General features: G+C 44.1%; 1 protein-coding gene across 1 annotated transcript; it reads left to right on the top strand.

Moving 5' to 3' along the window:
* The first annotated feature begins 335 nt into the window (after positions 1–335).
* Positions 336–10,663, top strand: DHRS7C (dehydrogenase/reductase 7C). Its single transcript, XM_081850904.1, has 7 exons — positions 336–498; positions 1,040–1,199; positions 3,393–3,505; positions 4,595–4,805; positions 5,796–5,888; positions 6,761–6,916; positions 8,310–10,663. The coding sequence occupies exons 2-7, from the start codon at positions 1,046–1,048 to the stop codon at positions 8,516–8,518; spliced, it is 936 nt and encodes a 311-aa protein (XP_081707030.1). The 5' UTR covers positions 336–498; positions 1,040–1,045; the 3' UTR covers positions 8,519–10,663.
* Positions 10,664–22,002: the final 11,339 nt, after the last annotated feature.

Raw genomic sequence — 22,002 nt, 5'->3', positions numbered from 1 at the left:
TGTATCCACACTTATCTGAGAATCATGTTCAATTTATTGAGACTTCTGAGCAGAGCTGCAAGGGTTGCTCTCTTAGTGATTGCAGAAGTCGTTGCACATTGAAAAAAAAGAAACACATTATTTCAGTCTTGTAACATCTAGAGCCTTTTCGGAGCAAAGTGAGCTGTCACCTACATTTCCCCATAAAAATAAAGAAATGAGCAATGTCTCTTTATGACTGAGTTTGTCCACTCTTGCAGGCTGTAGAAGGACTTTGAAGCCCTGTGAAACTAAATAGGTCAGGTATGTGGCTGGGACCATGGATACTATATTTACTTTTTAAAACTCTGTCATACAGCTGAGCTCTATACATAGCTGCCTTTGCTCAAGGCAAAAGGCTTCGGCGGATGGAGTGCTTTTTCCTTTCCAAAAATGCCTATGAGTTTAATTAAACTTCAAGTATAAACCAGCTGGCGGGAGATACCACCTTATCAACTTGTTGACGGCTTGCAATTCCAAGTAAGTTATTGTCTTTATTATAGAACTTCTGTTGGATGTTAAATCGGCACTATTTCTTCAGAAGCTTTGCTTTAGTCTCTTTCCTTTCAGTAAGAAATATGTCACAATTCATTCCCCCCCCCCCCTTTCTTCTTTTTCTTCTTGCATCAGGGAAATAGAATTGACTGTTGCAAACACTGGTGTGGAACAGCACTGCCCACAAATCTGTCCATAATATCTAACAGTCAGTAAAGAAATGAACCCCCCAAACAATTCTTAATGGGTTTTGTCATATTATGTTTGATTTTGCAATTCAAAATTGCTTTGTGTGGAGTTATTTAAAAGCAGAAAATTGCTTTGTGTACACTTTGCTAAATCTCTCTGTGCATTGATAGATGCTGAATAAATAATAATATAATTCAAATAATGGCTGGGAACACCTTACATGCTACAGGTTCTGCTTGATTGCATTTTGTTAATGGAGGGGGACCTTTGGCCATGTTTGCTGTAAAAGATATTGACAATCTCCTCTGTTGCCTAAATTTGTTCTCCTTTCTGCCAGGTGAAGATGGGTGTCCTAGCTGTGCTAATTCTCCCACTGCTGGTGGTTGGAATCAGCGGAATTGTATATATTTATCGGACAGTTACTCATCTGATGTCAAAATCTGCAGTGCGGAGCAAAGTTGTAGTGATCACTGATGCTCTCTCCGGTGTGGGCAAGGGTAAGCAGGTGCAGCAAATGACTAATAGCCTGTTGTGTCACACACACACACACACACACACACACACACACACACACGTTAATAGAAATCTGGGTTGCTGTGATTGCATTGTGCCATCCAGTTCTCTGGCATGTGCACCTTGAGGAACATTCAGAATCTTAAAGAATCCAGCTGCCATTAAAAAGAAACATAATTTCTAGACCTTTTGGTTGTCAATGAAAGCTTGAAAATATGGCGAGCAATTGGCTCAGAAACCAATTGGACAAGAGTCAGGGCTTCAGCACTGCGAGAGACATAAAATCTATGTGTATTTGAGCAGAATGGAACCTCTCAGTGGTGATATTAATGGAGGAAATCCTTCAAATGGCCCAGTTCATTCCCACCATGGATGCTTTAGCTGAGATTCCTGTATCGTTGGACTAGATGACCCTTAGGGTACCTTCCAACTCTACAATTCTATGATTCTATTATTCTATAATCCACCTGTGTCCACATTCTTTCCTGTTCTTTCCTAAACTGCATGATCCATTTCACAGAGTACCCTGTGGCCTTTGTATTCTTTCCCCTCAACAGCACCCTGAAACAAATTCACAGTTCTTCAGAAATCAAAACACTGCAATTGAACCGATTTAGTAAAGCTAAGTAAGATAGCTAATTTTGTTACTGTTTGCATTTTACTAACCCTTGTGGTGTGGAGCAGGGCAAAAAAGTGCATAAACAAATTATAGGTATTGATAGGTAAATTAACCACCACCACCCTTTTTGCCTAATTGGTTCTGCAACAGAAACTGGGTCTTTCTTCCTTGCAAAACTTAGGTTTGCTTTTGGTGCTGACTTCTGGAATCCCAGTTGATGGCTTTATATACACCAAAATGAATTAGCAATAAAAGCAGCTGCACTGTATTTATTTAGAGAATCAATGTCCACATAGCATTCTCATCATAAAACTAGAGAAATGTGGGCTAGGAAGAATGACAGTCAGGTGGATCCAGAATTAGTTGAAAAGCTGCTTTCCTACAAACACTAAGTCTTAGATGAAATAAATGGGTCTATTTATAGCCGGGCGGCTGTGCTGTTGCAGTGCGATCTAATTGCACATACAGTAACTATCAGGTGGCAGCAGGGTGGTATAAATAGATTATTTCTATAATCCATAAGTTATGCACCAGTGCTGAGCTTTAAGGTTTGAGACCAGTAAGAAGGCATGCAGAAGGCTCTCTTGAAGTGAAACTGCTTACAGGCTTTGGGGCACTAAAGCCTTGAGCAGGCAGCCACCACAGCAGCCGTCCAGTTAACGGATGGGCTCATAGCAAAAGAAGGTATCAGAGGGCTGGAAAGTGATCCGTTTCAGCTACATGGGGTTCTCTGATCAGCTTGTTGCTCTGCTGCCTGCCAGGCTGTGGAAACAGGATATGTCAGTTGAGAAATCATCAGGGGCTCATATGCACCATTTGGCAGATGCACTTGGGGAAGTTCACAAAGATGTTGCTGGAGTCTGGACTCTTAACTCCCATCATCTCTGACCATTAGCCATGTTAGCAGGGGAGGCTCAGCTTTATCTGGAAGGCCACAGCTTCTCGATCCCTGTTTAAGACAGTGCATAGGTGAGTTCTCTCATCTGACAGTTTGTTCCATAGCATGCGTCCAGCGTGTCCATTTCTGTCTGACATTAACAGCTTCCACTGCAGTGGGAGGTGGAAGGTTTGCTAATTGAAACATCATGATTTTCTTACATCTTCAGAACAACTTCACAACTGGTGAGACTGCATTTTTCTAAGAAAACTTGGGTGCATTTCTGTTTGTTTGCACAGTTTATGGGTTTCAGACAATATATGTGGTGCAATTTCTCAACTCTCTGAAGATCCAGTATTTAAAATATAACCAATGCCCTGTGTATGTGTGTGCTGCAGTGTTAACAGAACATCTCCCCCTTGTTTATTTCAAATTAACAAGAATACAGGTACATGCTTTATATATTCTTTAAGCCAGGAATGGGCAAACTTGGCCCGCTAGATGTTTTGGGACTACAACTCCCATCATCCCTAGCTAACAGGACCAGTTTGCCTATGCCTGCTTTAAGCCACCCAGAGTGGCTGGGGAAACCCAGCCAGGTGGCCAGGGTATAAATAATAAAATCATCATCATCATCATCATCTTCATCTAACCTGCATTATTCACTGGTTTATCTTTCAGAATGCTCACGAGTATTTCACACAGGTGGAGCAAGGCTAGTTCTGTGTGGTAAACACCTGGACAAGTTAGAAGCTCTCTATGATGCTTTAAACAGTGTGGCTGATCCTAGAGCAGTAAGTACCCTGTAAGGGACTGTGTAACAGCAGGATTTTTCCCTATGAAACAAGAGAAACAGAAGATATAAGCTTGTACCTTTTTCTCATTACTTTTGAATTAGGCTTTGCTGTCTGCTATGCAGGGCCATGGCGAAGCAATGATCTCAGGTGGTGGATTAGCTTCTGTAAAAGCAATTGTGCAGCAAAATTGGCTACACCTAGCAGGAAGTTCTCTGCCTACACCTAACAGGAAGTTGAGGGATTTAGCTCACTTTGAGATGACACATGTAATTCCCATTAAGAATCTAATTATTGAAGACTTGTAGATGCGAAGAAGAGGTATTAAGGTCAACAAGGCAAACCCACCACACTGAAGGTAGCAGTGAGCCTACCTTGTCCCCCAAATAAAACCCATATGTAAACAAATAGATTTAAATAGAACTTATTACATTCCAGGTGATACGGTGTGCCATAAGCAGAAAGCATGCATGAGATCAAAGGTGTGACTAGAAAAGGGTTAGCTTCAGTTGAATGCCTGGTGGCTGAAGCATGTCAACGTACTATACATTATGGAGCAGAGGGTTAAGCAATGTTTGGTATGGCTATCACATTGCAATTGAAAACAAGTTTTCTATGACAACAGTGTACATATGTTTTCCCCCACTGTCTTCTGAAATGGGCCCATTTTGACCATGCAAGCAATCCCAATCATCTCTGTGTATCAGCTCAGGTGGATATACAAAGTGGTTACTGGACAATCAGTCAGTAGCAATACCAACAACCTCTGAACTGGATAAAGCAATAAATTGCTACTAATTATATTCATAATTCCTTGATTCATTCAGTTGCATCCACAGGAGTGAATCCCTCAGTTTGGGGGTCAGTTTCCACAGCAATAATCCCCAGTTTGCTTTGCATTCATCTCATCTGGGGAACTCTAGTTATTCTGTTGTGTGTAAGGATATCCAACTGGATGCTCCTATCTGTTTCCCTAAATGATCCGTGAACTAATCCGACCATCTAAAGCTTATGGAAGTTGTCCCATATTTCTATATTTTAAAAATGCCCTTCAAGAAAGGGCAGTAACAATTGTTTGCTTCTTTTCAGACATTTACGCCGAAGCTTGTCCTCCTAGATCTGTCTGATGTAAACTGCATCCAAGATGTAGCTAAAGAAATTCTGGATTGCTATGGATGTGTGGATATACTTATCAACAATGCTAGCACAAAGGTGAAGGGAACCGTGCAGAACATATCACTGGAAATTGACAAAAAGGTTATGGATGCCAACTATTTTGGGCCTATAACGCTCACCAAAGGTATTTGGAACTCTGCCTCCTTACGACCCTTGTATCTCCCTTTAGAGGTGGGGCATCGGGTGGGACACACTTTGGAAGCATTTCTCTTCTTGGAGAGGCTGATCACACTCATGGCATCTCTGCATTACAAACTTGCATCAGTTTTGTGCTGCCTTCAAAGAATCCAGGAACTTGATGATACTGTGGAATATTATCTGTTCAAGAACTATAGTCTCCTTGCAACACTACCATTCCCAAGATTCCCTGGGGGAAGCTAATGATATCTGTAGTGCAATATAACCTTAATGTTTAATGACTCCCATTAGTACTCCTGGACATGATCTGACCAAATGTAATCACATATAATCCCATCCGTGCACATGTACTTATCTCCCACTGAAATGCTTAATATTTCCTGTACTCATTCATACTCAGCTGTCTTAACAGCTACAACAGTCCGCTACCCACTGTATAGACACAATTGCAGCTAACACAATCATCCTAGTAGATGAATAAAGTTGCATGGCCATCTTTTCAACTAGCAGAAACTGATGCAGAGCACAATGACATCTGAGTTTGATGTTGGTGACTACTAGTTCTCCATATATGAGCTCACTTGTTGAATGATGATGTTGACTACAGTTCCCATTGTACTCAGCCAATACTGATGGGATCTGGAGTCCAACAATACTGGGAGGGCACCATGTTGGCTACCTGCACAGTAGGGCATAGGAACTAGGTGGCTGCGCCTTAGTTGTGCAGTTTAAGAGTTTATTTTTTTAAGAGATTGAGAATAGGAATTTTCTCTTTCAATATTGGCTGCCAATAGTAGGAATTTTCATGGTATTGGGATACCGTTCTTTGAACTTGTTTTTCACTGATTCATATAGCCTTAACTATTACACAGGCATGGAAAAGAAATGTTGGACATGTATTTAGATAAGGATCACTGCCCTGGTAATTACATTTCTCTAAAATCATTCATTTTCTGCCATCTTTTCACCCTTGCAGCCCTTATTCCCAACATGATCTCCAGAAGAACTGGGCAAGTTGTGCTAGTCAATAACATCCAGGGGAAAGTAGGAGTGCCTTTTCGTGGAGCCTGTAAGTTTACAGATTGAGAAAATAACCATTTGTTGCAACGGTGCTGAAGTACTGCCCAGCGGGCCTGATCCAGCAAGCTGAGCCTTTCTAAGTGGCCCATCAATTCCCAACCTAATTTTCTGGTGGTGGTGGTGGCAGCAGCAGCACTGTCCGTGAGGGAGGAATAAGTTCAGAACACCATCAGAGACTGAACAGTTTTAATCCTCATCATAGTGCTGGGCTAGACAGAGATATTTCAAGCTCTCTGTCCGGCCCAGTAACATGATGAAGAATCAAATTACCCACTCTTTGCTCATCAGATAATTGATCTGATGAACAGAAAGGGGCAATTTTAAGAGAAGTTTCAAGCTCTCCACTCAGCCCAGCACTGTGCAAATTGCTCACTGACCACACATCAGTTCAATTAACTGATGAACAAGGAATTTAATTCTTATTGCATGGACTGTTAAATATGTTACTATCAGGCTTCCAGCTGACCACTAACCCTGAGAGTTTTCAACCCATTGAGAAAAAGCAGGTGTCAAATCTGCCCGGTGCCATTCCATTTCTCCATATTTTCAGAAGTAAGAAACTGACGTGAGGATCCCACCCATAAGCCCAACGACAACTCTGAGTATTTCAGCAAAAACTGTCCTTTCAGTCAACACAATTTGCTTCTTCTTTGGGTTTCTGGAAGAGTTGAAAAGCCAATATTTAAAATAAAAGGCTCACTGTGAAACTGGATCTGTGCTATTGTTTGGTGCTGAAATGACCAGGAACTGGGTTTCTAGGAACCCAAGTTTCTTAGAACTGAGAGAATAATATACTATGGGGAGCGGGGTTAGATAGTTTATTTGTTTATTATATGAGGTCATCTCTTTTTTTCCTCCTAGATGCTGCTTCCAAGCATGCAGCTCTGGGCTTCTTTGATTGCCTGAGGGCAGAACTGCAGGAATTTGGTGTTTGTGTCAGTACCGTGACTCCAAGTTTCATACGTGCATCCCATGTTCAACCACAGGCTAGCAACTGGGAAGCCTCTGTGTGGAAATGTAAGATTAACCTAAATTGGGGGTGGGGATGGGGGAGCCGGAATGAAAGGTGGAAGAAGAGAAGAGTGGAGCAGGCCAGTGTGGTGGGAACCTGAAATAAGATGCAATATGAATTGCATACTAATAGTGTGTGAAATGGGGCATGGAGGGAGTTTAGACAAATTTAGAGGAATACATATATATATCCACATTTCAACAAAGGGGACTGAGGCATGCATCTTCTTGCTGTCAACATTTTTTAAACGCTCGCTTTCTAGGAACAGCAAAAGATTGAGGAGGAGGAGTATTATTCCAGTAGGAGTCCTGAACTGGTTTAAGCATTCTGTATCATCTAACTCTGATGTGACAGTGGTATGAGATGGTTTGTGGTCCGCATCTAGGAAATCATTTCTGAGCCCACCTACCAGATGCTTGAAGACAGAAGTGCCTGGCGTGCTCTGGTCCATGGGGTCACAAAGAGTAGGACACAACTAAATGACTAAACAACAACAACAACCAGATGCTTACGGGATGTGCTGGCCCTGATCTGAAGTACAGTGGTACCTCAGCTTAAGTACTTAATTCATTCTGGAGGTCCGTACTTAACCTGAAACTGTTCTTAACCTGAAGCACCACTTTAGCTAATGGGGCCTCCTGCTGCTGCCGCGCCACCGGAGCAAGATTTCTGTTCTCTTTAAAAAAAAAATAAAAAATTATTACCTTTTTCAACAATTTAAACACTACAAAAAATAAAAACAATACAATACAATACAATACAATACAATACAATACAATAAAACAACAAAAAAACACTACATTACACTAACAAAACACTAACATTAAACTAACAAAACAAAACAAACACAGTTTAAAACACATCAAATAATTTCAATATCTTATCTTTCATTCACTTATTTCCGCGACCTCCTCACACCTCCCTTTTTGTATTCCACTTCTATTAATTTTTCCAGCAATTCCTTTCCATCTTCCTCTATTTTTAATCCTATAATTATCTTAACACATTCTAACCTTATTTTCCCTTTAATACTCTATTAATCTATTTATCCTTAATTCCTTATAACATTTCTACTAAAGCCATATAACTTCATTCCAACATTTTCCTAACATTCATTAATTTTACAGTATTTCCGTAAATAGTCTTTAAACTTTTTCCAGTCTTCTCCCACCGACTCTTCTCCCTGGTCTCGGATTCTGCCAGATTTCTGTTCTCATCCTGAAGCAAAGTTCTTAACTTGAAGCACTATTTCTGGGTTAGCGGAGTCTGTAACCTGAAGCGTATGTAACCTGAAGCGTATGTAACCCGAGGTACTACTGTAATAGGTAACTAATTTCAGAGCAGGGTCAGTGTGTCTCATCTTGCCACTTGAAGAGAAACATTGTTTCCCTCTTTCAGTCTTTTTCAGAAAACTGGCCAATGGTGTCCACCCTGTGGAGGTAGCGGATGAAATTCTCCGTACAGTGAGCAGGAAGAAGCAAGAAGTGTTCATGGCAAATCCCATTGCAAAGGCAGCTGTTTACATTCGCACGTTCTTCCCAGAGTTGTTTTTTGCTGTTGTGGCCGCTGGAGTGAAAGACAAACAGAAAATAGAAGATGAAAAATGATTTGTATCCTGCTCATCTAAGTTGGCCGTAGGGTTGCCAGAAGCTCTCTATTATATGGGCTGATCCATTGGGAAGCTAAAAGCAGGGATGTTAGCAGAAGATCATGCAACTCAAAAATGAAACAATGAAATGTTTCTGGTTTGAGGATTTGGAGGCAGTGGAGTTGGGAATGGTAGTCTTTTCAACTACCATTAAAGGTGCACTCCCGGGCTCTGGAACTACAATCCCCAGGGTGCTTTGTGAGCCTTCGGAAACACCTGTGCTTTGTCTCCTGGGAATTGCAGTTACACAAGAAAGTTAATAAAACGGAGGAAGAGGCTATGCTCTGCATGTTGGCTCTTGTAGTCAGAGAGGAGTCGTGGAAGTAGGGAGACCTAAATAGACAGAAACAGAGAAAATGAGGAGGTTCAGGCACCAGGGGTAACTGGAGAAATAGTTGGGGTGAGTTTATGTGTTTGTTAACAAAGTGTTGAGCTGGTAGGAAGCAAACTCGATTTAGTGAAGAGGAAATCCTCGGGAAGCAAAAGTGAAGTGCCTTGCCAATGTTTGCACAAGAATTATCCCTCTCCCAACTTCAAAACCCCAAGATTATTTCAATAGGTTCAAGTAGGGTTGATTCTGATAACTTGTAACTGTAAAGAATTATGGAAACACTGGGTAAGCAGGGAAGCATTCTGTGTTTCGAAATAGAGAAATCTGTACATCTCCAGGTTTTAGGGCAACCAGATGATTTTTGAAGCCCCAAATAGGGATGAGGGAGAATTCAATTTTGTTTGCAGTTTAATGAGAAACTACTTAATTTGTAGGAACGCGGGTGGCGCTGTGGGTTAAACCACAGAGCCTAGGACTTGCTGATCAGAAGGTCAGCAGTTCAAATCCCCGCAACGGGGTGAGCTCCCGTTGCTCGGTCCCTGCTCCTGCCAACCTAGCAGTTCGAAAGCATGTCAAAGTGCAAGTAGATAAATAGGTACCGCTCTGGCGGGAAGGTAAACGGTGTTTCCGTGCACTGCTCTGGTTCACCAGAAGCCGCTTTGTCATGCTGGCCACATGACCTGGAAGCTGTACGCCGGCTCCCTCAGCCAATAAAGCAAGATGAGCGCCGCAACCCCAGAGAAAGTCACGACTGGACCTAATGGTCAGGGGTCCCTTTACCTTTACCTTTACCTAATTTGTAAGGATAAAATGGGAAGGGGGAGAACCATTTACACAACTTTGAGCTCCTTGGAGGAAAGGTGGGGTACTAATGTAATAATAACTTAAATGGATAGTAAATATTTAAAAATGAGCATAGCAAGGTCAAAAACATGTTAGCTCATGTTTGTGTTAGCCTGTGATGCATTTAAAAAGGTGAGACTTTTCATAAAGTTCAGCTGTAGCAGAGCTGGGGTAATTATTAGAGGACAATGTTGGAAGGAAAAACGAGAGGCGGTCAGTTACGAGCATGGTTGCACTTGCACTGATTTTGGGCTTAGGTCTGTATATGTAATATCTCTTGCAGTACACACTGTGCTACATCGTGGCCCTAGCCCTGCATGTTTGCAATGCCAGCAGAGCAAACACTATCTGTATGGTTGCAAGAGCAATGTCTGCACAGGGGGATAATATCATTGCATTTGTATTGGTTGTAGCGGGAGTGTGTGGAGGTTCTTAGATTGTTTGAGCAACAGGCATGCCTCACGTACTGCTTGAAGGAAACTGAGGTGAATGCATCCATTCTGAAAACATAGTGTGTGCATGTGAACGAGGGGAGGGGGCCGAACTGAAGAATGGCTGCTGTTAGGCTTGCATTTGCTGTAGAACTTTCAGCTGTTGGGGCCCAAACAGTGCACATAATGGAGGTGTGCTTGTCTCCTCTTCCCTGTCCCAGTGTAGGGATGGGAGACAAGCCCTACAAGGTCTTCCCTGACTCCACTGCCTCTTCCTTTATTGGCCCACCAGCTTAAATTTATAGCACATGTGCTCCCTTCAAAAAGAGAATCCACTTCCTCAAAACACCTTCCTAGGTGTACACAATAGGAAAAACATATGACAAATGAAATTAGGAATATTTGAAAAGGATATGTATTTGCATTTCCCAAATTTCTAGGTTTCAGATCAAGCAACCCTACCCAGAAGTGATATAAATAAAGTCCTTGTTTCAACTTTGTTCATTGATTTCTTGTCTACCTTTCGCTAGAGGTTGGAAATAATGATTACTAAAAAAAAAAAAAAAGCTATAGCAGTGACAAAATATTAGGACTAAATTCCAAAATGGAACCATCCTTTCATGAGATTTGCATTCCAATGCTACACAGTCAGAGGGAGACGTTGCCAGCATGAGACTCAGGTGAAACAAAGGCAAAGAAAGAGGGAGATTGCTGGGGTGTGGTGCTGCCCAGTGGGTCCATTGCTCAATCACTGTTGCTGCTTTCCTCCTAACTGCAGGGTGAAATATGTTTGGGTAAGCACTTGTTTGGACCTTTCCAATAGGTCATTTGAATCCTTCCTCCTTTTTTGTGACCTAGCACTCTGACATCCTTTAGGAAATGAACAAGAAATCTCAGAATGGATAAGAAAGGCCCTGGAGCAGTAAGAGACCCTATGGCTTCAGCAGACAAGGTGGCTGAGTGGTGAAGGCGATGGACTAGAAATCCATTGTGCTCTGCACGCGTGGGTTCGAATCCCACCCTCGTCGGCCTTTTGGCCTCCCATAGCAGATTCCTGGAGAACATAGCTGGCGCAGCACAGAGGCGTCAGATCCTACCCCATGCTCTACACTACAGTTCTGTGCCATGCAAATTCTATCCATCATCCTTTGTTTCAACTTGCTATCTGATGCCATGCTGGGGGGTGGGGGTGGGGAATTACTGGCATGGGGTCCAGATGAAATAGACGAAGAGAGCAGGGGCCTGGAAGAAACCTGGGGAAATGGGTCTTGGCTATAGTTGCTGCCTATTTTCCTCCTCATTGTGAGGTGACATGTCCTTGTGTAGCTTCTCATTTAAACTCTCCCAAGAGGGCTGGTTGTTGTGTGGAGTTCAGTGACAAAAAGGATGAAAATGGAATGAAATAGAGAAGATCAGCATGGCCCTGCTGAAGGATGATACTGAACTTTGTGAAGTGTTCCTTTCCATGAAGCTGTTTTGCCATGTGAGACAAAGCTGTTGGGTAAAGGTGAGCTGAGAAAGCTGCTTCATGGTTTCTGCCTAAGCTGCCTATTAGGTGCTCATGGAGTCTGGAGTTTGTCACTCCTGGGGCTCCATGCTGCTAGGGAAAGGTGACCCTTTAGAAATTCCATAAACTTTGGGGGAAGAAAATGTTCCACAGCTTGGCCTATCCTATCACAACTATTGTGATGCAGAACACAACCACTCTATCATCCTTCAGGTAATGAACAAGCAGGTGCTGACTGGAATACGAAAGTCCTATAAGAGTGACAGGTTCTTCCACTATTACAGGTGAGGTGGCCGAGTGGTGATGGCTATGGACTAGAAATACATTGTGTTCTGTATGTGTGGCTTCAAATCCCATCCTTATTGGCCTTTTGGCCTCACAAAGCTGAGTCCTGGGGAAGAGTAATGGCTGGCCCATTAGAAAGGCCTAGTCTCCAGCCTCATGCACTACAATTTTGTGCCATGCAAATCCACCATCCCCATGACAGGAGCAGGTGTAGGAACTGGTCAATAATAAATCACATAGATGTGATGTTAACTCTTTGTTAGAAGAAAGAAGGGGCCGTGGACTGGCTGGACACAGAAGAATGCTGGGAGGCACCAGCTGGAGAATCCCCAGGTGAAGAAGGCTCAGAGCCAGGGGATTGGTGGTGAGATGACAATAAGTGGTCAGAGGGAGCAGTCTGAGAGAAGCAGATGTCGGAAGCTGAAGAGGTAACAAGGTTTAGTGAGCAGGAAGAGTCTGTGGCAGAGAGCAGTCCAGAATCAGAGGCTGGAGAGGAGGGGGACAAGAGGCAGTGAGGCAGTTATGGGGACTGAAGTTCCCCAATTCCCACAGTTCCCTAAGTCTGTTCCTCCCCTGGACCCACAACACTGAAGGCACAACTCCCTGTTGACATTAGTTGTGCTTCTTGCCCAAGGGAAACCACTAATAGTGCTCTCCCTGATTATCTCAGCGATCGCCTTGTGGTGTACAGGGCACAAAATATTAGGGTGGTTCCTGTGCAAGGAAGAATATCCATATTTCTTTGAAGTCTCATTACAACACACGATGAGGTGGCCGAGAGGTGAAGGCGATGGACTTGAAATCCATTGTGCTCTGCACGCGTGGGTTCGAATCCCACCCTCATCGGTCTTTTGGCCCTATAGAATAGAATGGAGGGGCACTTAGCCATCGGAGCACTGACACCTCCACTGCTGCTCTGTGCAGTGCACCTCTCCCCCATCATTCTTTGCTGTAACTTGTATTCCAGTGTAATACTATCAAAGGAAGGAATTACTGGCATGTGGTCCAAATGAAACAAAGGCAATGGAAGGGGTCTAACAGGAACCTAGAGATGGGCCCTATCCATAGTTGCTATCTACTTTCTTTCTGTTAGATGAAATACCCTTGAGTAACCTCCCATTTATGCCTTTCCTAGAGGGCTGCTTTTTGTGCTCACTTTGGTAATATACGCAGTGGCGTAGCGTGGGGGGTGCAGGGGGGGCCGGCCGCACCGGGCGCAACATCTGGGGTTAGGGCAAATCCACAGGTTAGGGGGCGCAAATCCACGGGTTAGGGGGCGCAAATCCACAGGTTAGGGGGCGCAAATTACTTGCCTTGCCCCGGGTGCTGACAACCCACGCTACGCCACTGAATATACGGGAGTTGGAATGATACAGAGATTAACATGGCCTTGCACAAGGATGACATGGAAATTCATGAAATGTGCCATATATGTGTGCATGTTCATGTATAACCATTCTTTGAAATCTCACTGCAGGGTTGGACAAACCTGCTGAGCAAATAGGAGCTTGTAAACCTTTTTTCATGGCTGCTGTCAGAGCCACCCTGGGTCCCAGCTCACAAGAGACCAAAGTCCAGTCCAAGCTATATACAAAAGGTTTTATTGAAGATCATTGTCGTCATTACATCCAAACTCCGTGGCTCCGCATCTGTTACCCTTAGATGTTAGAAGTCCCCTCTGAGTCCGTCCCTCCCCTGCACCAATTTAAGAGGCTTGTACTGCTCCACCTTTTCCTCTCTTTCCTTTTCCGCAGGGTCTTCCTGCCCCCCTGTCTTCCCTCTTTCCGGGACTCCCCAGAGGCTGAGTCTTCTCCCGCCTGCTCCCCCCTCCTTCGTGCTTTGGCACCAGGCTCCTCCTCAGAGCTCTCCTCATTTCCGCGCACCTCTATATTTGAACTTGGCGCGCGTACGTTGCCTCTGACCTTCCTTTCTACAGTTACGCTGCTCTCGGTACTACACTCCTCCCTTTCAGGCAGGACGTCTTGCTCCGAACTCCTCCCCCTTCCTCCTTCCTGTCCTGCTCTTTCTGACACACTGGCAACTCCCCCCCCTCTACTCCGTTCCGACGGGGGAGCTGGTCCCGCTTTGCCACTCCCACTGGGGATTCCCTCTTCGTTCCCCTCTCTCTGACTGATTCCCTCTCTATTGCCCCTTGGCCTGACCAGGGGGGCTCCTTTCTGGGAATCCTCTGATTCGCTAGACGGACTTTGGGACAACCTCGGCTCGTTGTCGTCCTCTTCCTCCTCGCCCTCGCTCTCTGTCTCCTCTCTCCCTAAAACCCTGACAGCTGCTGTCATGAAGCATTGGTCTGCTGTATTGGATTTGAGTCCCCTGGAGCTTCTCACTGCCAGAGGAGAGTGGGTCAACGTATCTTTAGAATTTTCCTCAATCTGATTTAAAAACAAAAACAAAAAACTTCCCCAAGATTCTTCCTCTTACGACCCTTCTGTCTTGTGATGGAGGAAGCAAATGTTCCAACATTGTTTATGAAATGCACAAACAACTGCAGAGCATCCAGGAAAGACCAGAAAGGCGTAAGAGGACTTGCTGCTATGGTCACCTGTTGTCTAAGGTGGCCAAGTGATGAAGGCAATCAACTAGAAATCCTTTGCGCTTTCTCTGATTGCATAGGTTCAGATTCCACCCTCATGGTGTTTTGCTGCTGACGAGGGAGGGCTGATAGTCTGCATGTCTGGGACTCCTGATCCAGCATGGCCTGTTTGGAAATCATGAAAAGCATGGACGAGGTGGCTGAAAGGTGAAGGCAATGGACTTGAAATCCATTGTGCTGTGCATGTGTGAGTTCGAATCCCACCCTTGTCGGTCTTTTGGCATCACACAGATTTTTGTTGGTTATGTGTGGGGAAGGGGAGGGAGAGATTTGGGAGAGGTCAGGGTGTAGGTTGTCTATGGTTGTTGTTCCCTTTCCTCATAAAAAGGTGAAATTTCTTTTGGTGATGGCCCTACCCAAGAAGGCTTGTTCTTGGGCCGACTTCAGTGACACTAAAACTGAAAGAACACACAGAAAATGAGCGTGGTCCCTGCACAAGTACAGAGAAAGTTGTGCACCACTCCGTCATCTGCTGCTCCCCATTTCTGCAAGTCCTAGCCCAAAACGTCCTATCTGAAACTCATGAAAAGCTGCTGGTGTGGATGAGTTGGCCGAGAGGTAAAGGTGATGGACTAGAAATCCATTGTGCTCTGTACGCATGGGTTCGAATCCTTCACTCATCAGACTTTTGGTCTTCTATAACAGATTCCTAAGGGACAGCCCCCGAACCCCTTCACTGCTGCAAAGAGATCCTGCCATTGGGCAGACAGTTAGAGGTGGCTGTGAGGTGATTGCCAAGGACTAGAAATCCATTATGCTCTGAGCAAGTTGGTTCAAATCCCAACCTCGTGTTTTTACTGGCAAGAAGGAAGGACTACCGGTAATTGTCTGTTGCCCCTTCTTTCTGGAAGCCCCTGCCCAACATGGCCTATTGGGGAGTTGTGAAAAGCCACCAGTGTGGACAAGGTGGCTGAGAGGTGAAGGCGATGGACTCGAAATCCATTGTGCTGTGCATGCATGGGTTCGAATCCCATCCTTGTTGACCTTTTGGTTTCACATAAGAGTTTCCCGGGTGAGAACTTAACTGGCACATCATGGAGGCCTTGTCCGTTGTCCTGTACTGAACTCCTCTGTGCTGTGCATGCTCCGCTCCATCCATCATCCATCAGAGGAAGGAGTTACAAGTGCAGGGCCCAGATGAAATAAAGATGCAGTCGAGAGCCTGGTGTGAGACAGGGGCAGTCCCCCTCCACAGTTTCTATTTCCCATTCCTTCTCACTGAAAGGGAAAAATATTTAAACTCTTATTTAAACTCTTCCAATATTTAAACTCTTATTTAAACTCTTCCAAGGAGCCTTGTTTCTTATATTAAAGGTAAAAGGGACCCCTGACCATTAGGTCCAGTCGCGGATGACTCTGGGTTTGCGGTATTCATCTCGCTTTACTGACATACAACTTCCGGGTCATGTGGCCAGCATGACTTATATTATATTTATATTATATATTATATTATATTTCTTATATTAAATAGCACACAAATTTGTGAAGTGTTTCATATATTTAAAAACTTATTTTGATGCTTTGCTGCCAAGTGGGAAACATCAGCTGAGGGATAAAGAGCTTATTCAGAGAGCTTATTTGTGCCTAGAACCTCTCAGATGTGTCTCAGGTCTGAAACAGAGTCCTCTAGGGCTCCTTGCTGCCAGACAGCAGGATGTTGTTCCTTAAAATCTGTCCTGTTCTGGGAAAGTGTTTCACAAATCGATCTAACACAGATAAGACCACACACTGTCCTGCTTTGTTATGTGCTCCAAAATCCTTTAGGAAACACAAATACCACCACAGGTAATGGGCTCAATTCGATCCTGATATCGTGGCTGGCTGTGGTTATGATGTAGACGAGCAATGAAGGCAAGGGATTGGAAATACACTGGACTCCGCACAGTGGGTTCCAGTATCACCCTTGTTTGTGTTTTTACTACTGAGAAGGGACTGTGAGTCATCTGCTCCTCCATGTCTGGAACTCCTGTCCAGCATGGGCTGTTTGGGGAACATGAAAAGCTGCTCTTGGTGTGGCCAAGAGAAGAATGTGATGGAACTGAAATCCATTGTGCTTTGCATGTGTGGGTTTGAATCCTACCCATTGCCTTTTTGGCTGCATACGAGAGTTGTGGGGAGGAACTTGGCCACAGAGAAGCACAGAGGCTTCTTCTCATCAGAGTGGCCATCTTTTGTGTACCTTTGTGTACCTTTGCTATGGATTTGTATTCTGATGCCATGTAATCATGAGGCCCACATGAAGCAAAGATGAAGGCAAGGGGCAACTGGTGCCCTATCCACTGTTAGTATTTGCCTTTCTCCTCACCATAATGGAAATATCTTTGCTCACCCACCCATATAAACCTTCCCGAGAGAGCTTCATTTTGTGTCTGTGTATGCAGAAACAGGAGAGGAACGCAATTCCCCTCCTCTTATAAATTACATGGTTGAAATAAATCACAGGAAGGGTTGCTGCGTGGAAGGACTGTGACCTCAGGGATACTCAAAGCAAATTCCTGTCCTTAGCACCTGCTCAGAGGACACCCTGTTCTTTAGTTTTAAGTGTCTGCACCTAGATCCAGATGGTGGCTCTTGGGGGTTCCAGGAAAATGCAATTCAGGTCCTGCGACCCTGAAGCCTGCCCTGCCCTCCTCTGTTCGGTTTTCCTGTTTGGGGGACACCAGTTGCAAAGGAGGGTGGAGTTTGTCTTCTGGAATTCTTTGCAACTCCCCTCTTTTGCGACATGGGGTAGTCTTCCTCGTAAGTAAGGTAAAAACAAGGTAAAGGACCCCTGGACGGTTACATCCAGTCAAAGGTGACTATGGGGTTGCGGCGCTCATCTCGCTTTGCAGGCCGAGGGAGTCAGCATTTATCCACAGACAGCTTTCTGGGTCATGTGGCCAGCATGACTAAACTGCTTCTGGAGCAACTTGACAGAAGCCAGAGCGCACAGAAATGCCGTTTACCTTCCTACCGCAGCAGTACCTATTTACCGTATTTTTCCATGTATAATTCCCTAAATTTTTGAAGTTTAAAATAAGGGGTCATCTTACACACAGATAGTGCATAGTGCATTTTCTTTATTTTGGGTTAGAAAAAATGGGGGTCATCTTATACATGGGGCCGTCTTATACACAAAAAATTACGGTTTCTGCTTGCACTTGTGTGCTTTTGAACTGCTAGGTTGGCAGGAGCTGGGACAGAGAACCTGGCGATCACCCGTGGCAGGGATTCGAACCACAGACCTTCTGACCGGCAAGCCCAGAAAACAGGCTGGTGTCCAGTGCTTCTCAGAGTCACAATGGGCTACCACCTTCCCTACCGATGGGCGTTAATGGAGGCTGGCATATAATTAAGAAGGCCTAGGTGCATTAAGAGCTTTTGCAGTACTAAATATGTAATGTCAAGAGTCTTTCTCATGCAAAGAGGCTGCTCATTTTTTTTCTCCGGCACACAAAGGGGAGGGAGAGAAAGCCTCTCTCTCACTCTGGATGTGTTCCCCCTCTTTTCTATATAGTCTTTTCCTTTATAATCTGTGGCCCATTTAGGAATTGAAGCCTGCCAGTCCCGTTTGGGCGGGAAGATTCCGTCGGCTCCTCCCTCAGCGCTAGGTCTCCTTTGCCTCAAAATGGCCGCCGCTCTAATACGCCTGTTTCAAAGACGGCGGCGTCTGCTCATGCTCCTGCTCCCTGACGGAGCTCCGGGCTTAGAAGGTTGCCTGAAAGGTCGCCCCTCTCGGGCAAAACGCAAATTTCAAAGAAGTTTTTCCTCTCTGCCAGCGAAACGAGGCGCTCTTGTTTTACACCCCACCTCCCCTTATCCAAATAACGGCGCCTTTTTCTGCCCAACTGCTGGGCTTTCTTCGTAAGTGCGAAGGATCTGTCAGCCGAGCGCTCCCTCCAGCGTCCGACCTTCGTATTTATTATATATATAAATAAATTATATATTATATATTATAAAACGATAAGGGGCTACACAGAATCGATATATATATCTCGATTCTGTGTATCCCGTTATCTGGGCAGGAAGCCCCGTGGTAACACCGTGAGGAGGCTGATTTCTGGGGAGACGGTGGAATAAGTGGATAAGAGATAGGTGGTCGCTAATCGGCTAACGTGTTTTTTTCGGGGGGGGGGCATAAATCAAGACTATTCGCCGCCGCCGCGGTTTTAAAATGATCATAGTTATTCTGGTACTGGAGCCTTGTGTCCCCCCCCCCCCGCCCTCTCCTTACAGTAAGTAAGACTTATTCCTTCAAATCTTTTCGAAAGAGCAAAACGACTCAGTTGGTTAAGAGAGGGTCTTGGTAGGCTAGTGTGAATAAGTATTGAACGAGCGCCAGTTCGGGACGACTGGTTCCATGGTGTAATGGTTAGCACTCTGGACTCTGAATCCAGCGATCCGAGTTCAAATCTCGGTGGAACCTGCGGATCTCCTAGTATTTTGGCGGCGGCGGTGGTGGGCGGAAGAGACTCAAAGGTTTCTTAAATAAATAAAAAATACGGGAAACATATTTTGCGGGGAGGGGGAACGAGGAAGAAAGGGGAATGCGCCATTATTTTCTCTTTATGTTGAGGCTTATGCTTTTACATAATGGTAACGTTTTGCTGGGGGTGAGGGGCTTAAAACGTCTATAATTTCAGAATGTATGATTATCCATTATATATGTAATCGGAAGCTTGTCGGTCTTACAAAAGGGCATTTAGGAGCTATCGGATGACAGGTTCACAGTCGTCGTCCCCCGTACAATAATATATATAATAATTATGAAGCAGAAATCCATACGCGTTAATGTGAACGTAAGAGAACCTTGGGAACGTGCTAGTAGAGAACTTTTCAGCCAGCAGGGCTGCCGTGTGGTTCTATGGTGTAATGGTTAGCACTCTGGACTTTGAATCCAGCGATCCGAGTTCAAATCTCGGTAGAACCTGTGTGTGTGTGTCCCAGGTGACATTTTAGAGACGCCTAGCTTTTTCTAACATATATATTTTTTAAAAAAAACCTCCCTCCCCTTATTTATTTATTTTTGCTTCTCTATTGAAAAAATAATAATATTTGGAGTGGTTGAAAGGTGCAGTTTGTTTTGAGGAATGGGGGTGGGGGGAACCACGTTGTTCGGGTAGGATTTAAAAGAGCTGGTCGCCGGTTTTGATTAAATGCGCTTTCCCTTGCCTTGAGTAAAAATAAAATATACAAAAATCTACGCTGTCAGACAGAAAATGAGTGTCTCCAGGGAGCAAACTGCCCGCCCCGTATTTCGTCAGGAGTGCATGGATGGGTAGAAGCAGAAAGATGGACTCCAAAGGGAAAACAAAATTAATGCCTGTGCGAAACCATTCCTCTTTTTTGCTTCCTGCCCAATCAATCCGAAGAGGCGTAGTTTCCTTTCACAGGACGCTTCTCTGTAGTATATAAGGAGAAACATCCGTCTTGCCGATTCCAGAGCCTTTTAGTTTCATATTTATTTCCTCACCTCAAAGGCCACGTGGTGAAATGGGACGAGCAAAAGCTATGCAGGAGTCCCTTTCTCTGCTTAATAATCCGAATTATCGCCCGAATAATCCTCAAATGGGGAAGACCATAGAGTTGTAGAGTTGGAAGGGACCTTAAGTGTCATCTAGTCCAACCCTCTGCAATGCAGGAAGCACAGCTAATCACAGATGTGGGCAGGGCGTGGATTTGTGTGTCTCTGGATGGGGTTGCGCTCCCTCTGAGGTAGCAGGTACTTGATCTGGGAGTTTAAAACTTGAAATCCTGCTCCACCACACAATTTGTGGGGATTTTAGTTTTTAGCTTTTTAAGCAAAGGTCACATGCATTGTGCTGGGTCAAACCTATATCTTGACATGCTCTTGGCCGCTATGAGAATCTGCAGTGCCAGCAGGGCTCTTATAATGTTGATCCACATAAGGCAGGGGAGTGAGATGGAGGAAGAGTGCTGCATCCTCTGAGTGTCTCACTTGTAGTCAAAAGTTATAAGAATTGTCCCAAAGGAGGTGGCAACATTAGCACCAGTCTAATTGGCCTGACTGGTGTCTTTTAGTACAATTTAGCCCTTTCAAATGAGTTAGCTGTGGTGCACTCCAGAAAATGTTGGATTACAGTTCCCATCATCCTTGATCATTGGCTATAGTGGCTAGGGCTGATGGGAGTTTGAGTCCAACATTTTCTGGTGGGCACTCTGCTACCCCTGTGGCTTACAATGGAATCCTAGACACACTTGCTGAATTTAATGGTACTTCTCCCAGGTCCAGTGTTGGAGCCTTAGTGCCTTTGTAAGTGAAAGAAGCTCTTAAACGATGAGGAGCTGAGGAATGAGGCAGCCTAGATGTAACAAGCGATGAGTTGGTCCCACCATTAGTAGCCTTGCACAGGCAGCAAATTTTGGGGCACCATGAAAGAGAGCAAACTGTCAATCATGGATGCTGAAAGAAGCCTGACTGAAAACACTAGAACTTACTTTTGAATAACCACTGTTAGGATCAGACTATTTGTTATAGAAGTACTTCTGTCTCTGGTATTCAACAATAAATATTGCATCACCTACCACTGTGTTCTGCAGGAACATCAGGAGGGGCATTATTTCATTCCATGTAGGAATCTAGTGTTTAGTGTGCCAGCTTTTACTCTTTGGGACTAACTTCTGTTACCCATCCGACACAGGCTGCCTCTTTGGCCTTTTAGCATCTTATTGAACACCTTCCTCCTTCAACAAGCCTTTCAGGTGGAGGGTGTTTTTTATCACAGTTTGTATTTGCAAAGGATTTGAAATTGTTTTTATATATGAAATAGCTTTGATTTTAAATATGACTCTACATAAGTTTTTATTGTTGGAAGTTTTACTGTTAAATTGTTTCAATATGTTTCACAGGAAGCAACTCACAAATGGAAATAAACAAATGCAATAAGCATACTTAATATAAAATACTGTTGCATTTCATTTTATTTCAGCCATTCAAATTCATACTCTATTAGATTATTGAATATTGTCCAGGTACAATCATGTTGAAAAGGCAGAGATCAATGCAAACATCTTATGTTAAAATTTTACAATATCCTTTGGCTCTGAGGTCCTATCAGAAAATTTCTGTAATATTTATTGTTCCCTTTTTAAAGACCCCAAGTGGATAAATACATAGTCTGGATATTCTCCATACTAAACTTCTAGAATAGGATGCATGTACCATCATTCAGAGCATATTATTCACTTTATACCAGGCCTCATTCCTAACCTCGTAATAAATTCCTATAAATCCTGTTGATTTTCATGGATGCATGTTTCTCAGGAAGTAAATCCCATTAAGTTCAGGGAGAGTTACCTTGTGAGTAACAGGCCTGCAGTCAACACCCACCATACTGGGCAGACACCTTACCTGCTCGCTCCAGTACCCATTGTTATTTGACCTCCCTCTTCGTACACAGGAAGCTGCCTTATATGGAGTCAGATCATTGGGACA

The sequence above is a fragment of the Podarcis erhardii genome, assembly GCF_964252035.2.
Source record: "Podarcis erhardii genome assembly, chromosome: 2".
In the NCBI taxonomy this organism is placed as follows: domain Eukaryota; kingdom Metazoa; phylum Chordata; class Lepidosauria; order Squamata; family Lacertidae; genus Podarcis; species Podarcis erhardii.
The sequence above is the reverse complement of the archived record's forward strand: the minus strand, read 5'-3'. Positions and strand labels throughout refer to the sequence as shown.

What these genes read in the sequence shown, in the direction of transcription:
- DHRS7C (XM_081850904.1), top strand. Translation starts at nt 1,046, where the DNA reads ATGGGTGTCCTAGCTGTGCTAATTCTCCCACTGCTGGTGGTTGGAATC. An exon ending in GTGTGGCTGATCCTAGAGCA is followed by an intron (nt 3,506 to 4,594) that starts GTAAGTACCCTG and finishes GCTTCTTTTCAG; the next exon opens with ACATTTACGCCGAAGCTTGT. An exon ending in AGTGCCTTTTCGTGGAGCCT is followed by an intron (nt 5,889 to 6,760) that starts GTAAGTTTACAG and finishes TTTTCCTCCTAG; the next exon opens with ATGCTGCTTCCAAGCATGCA.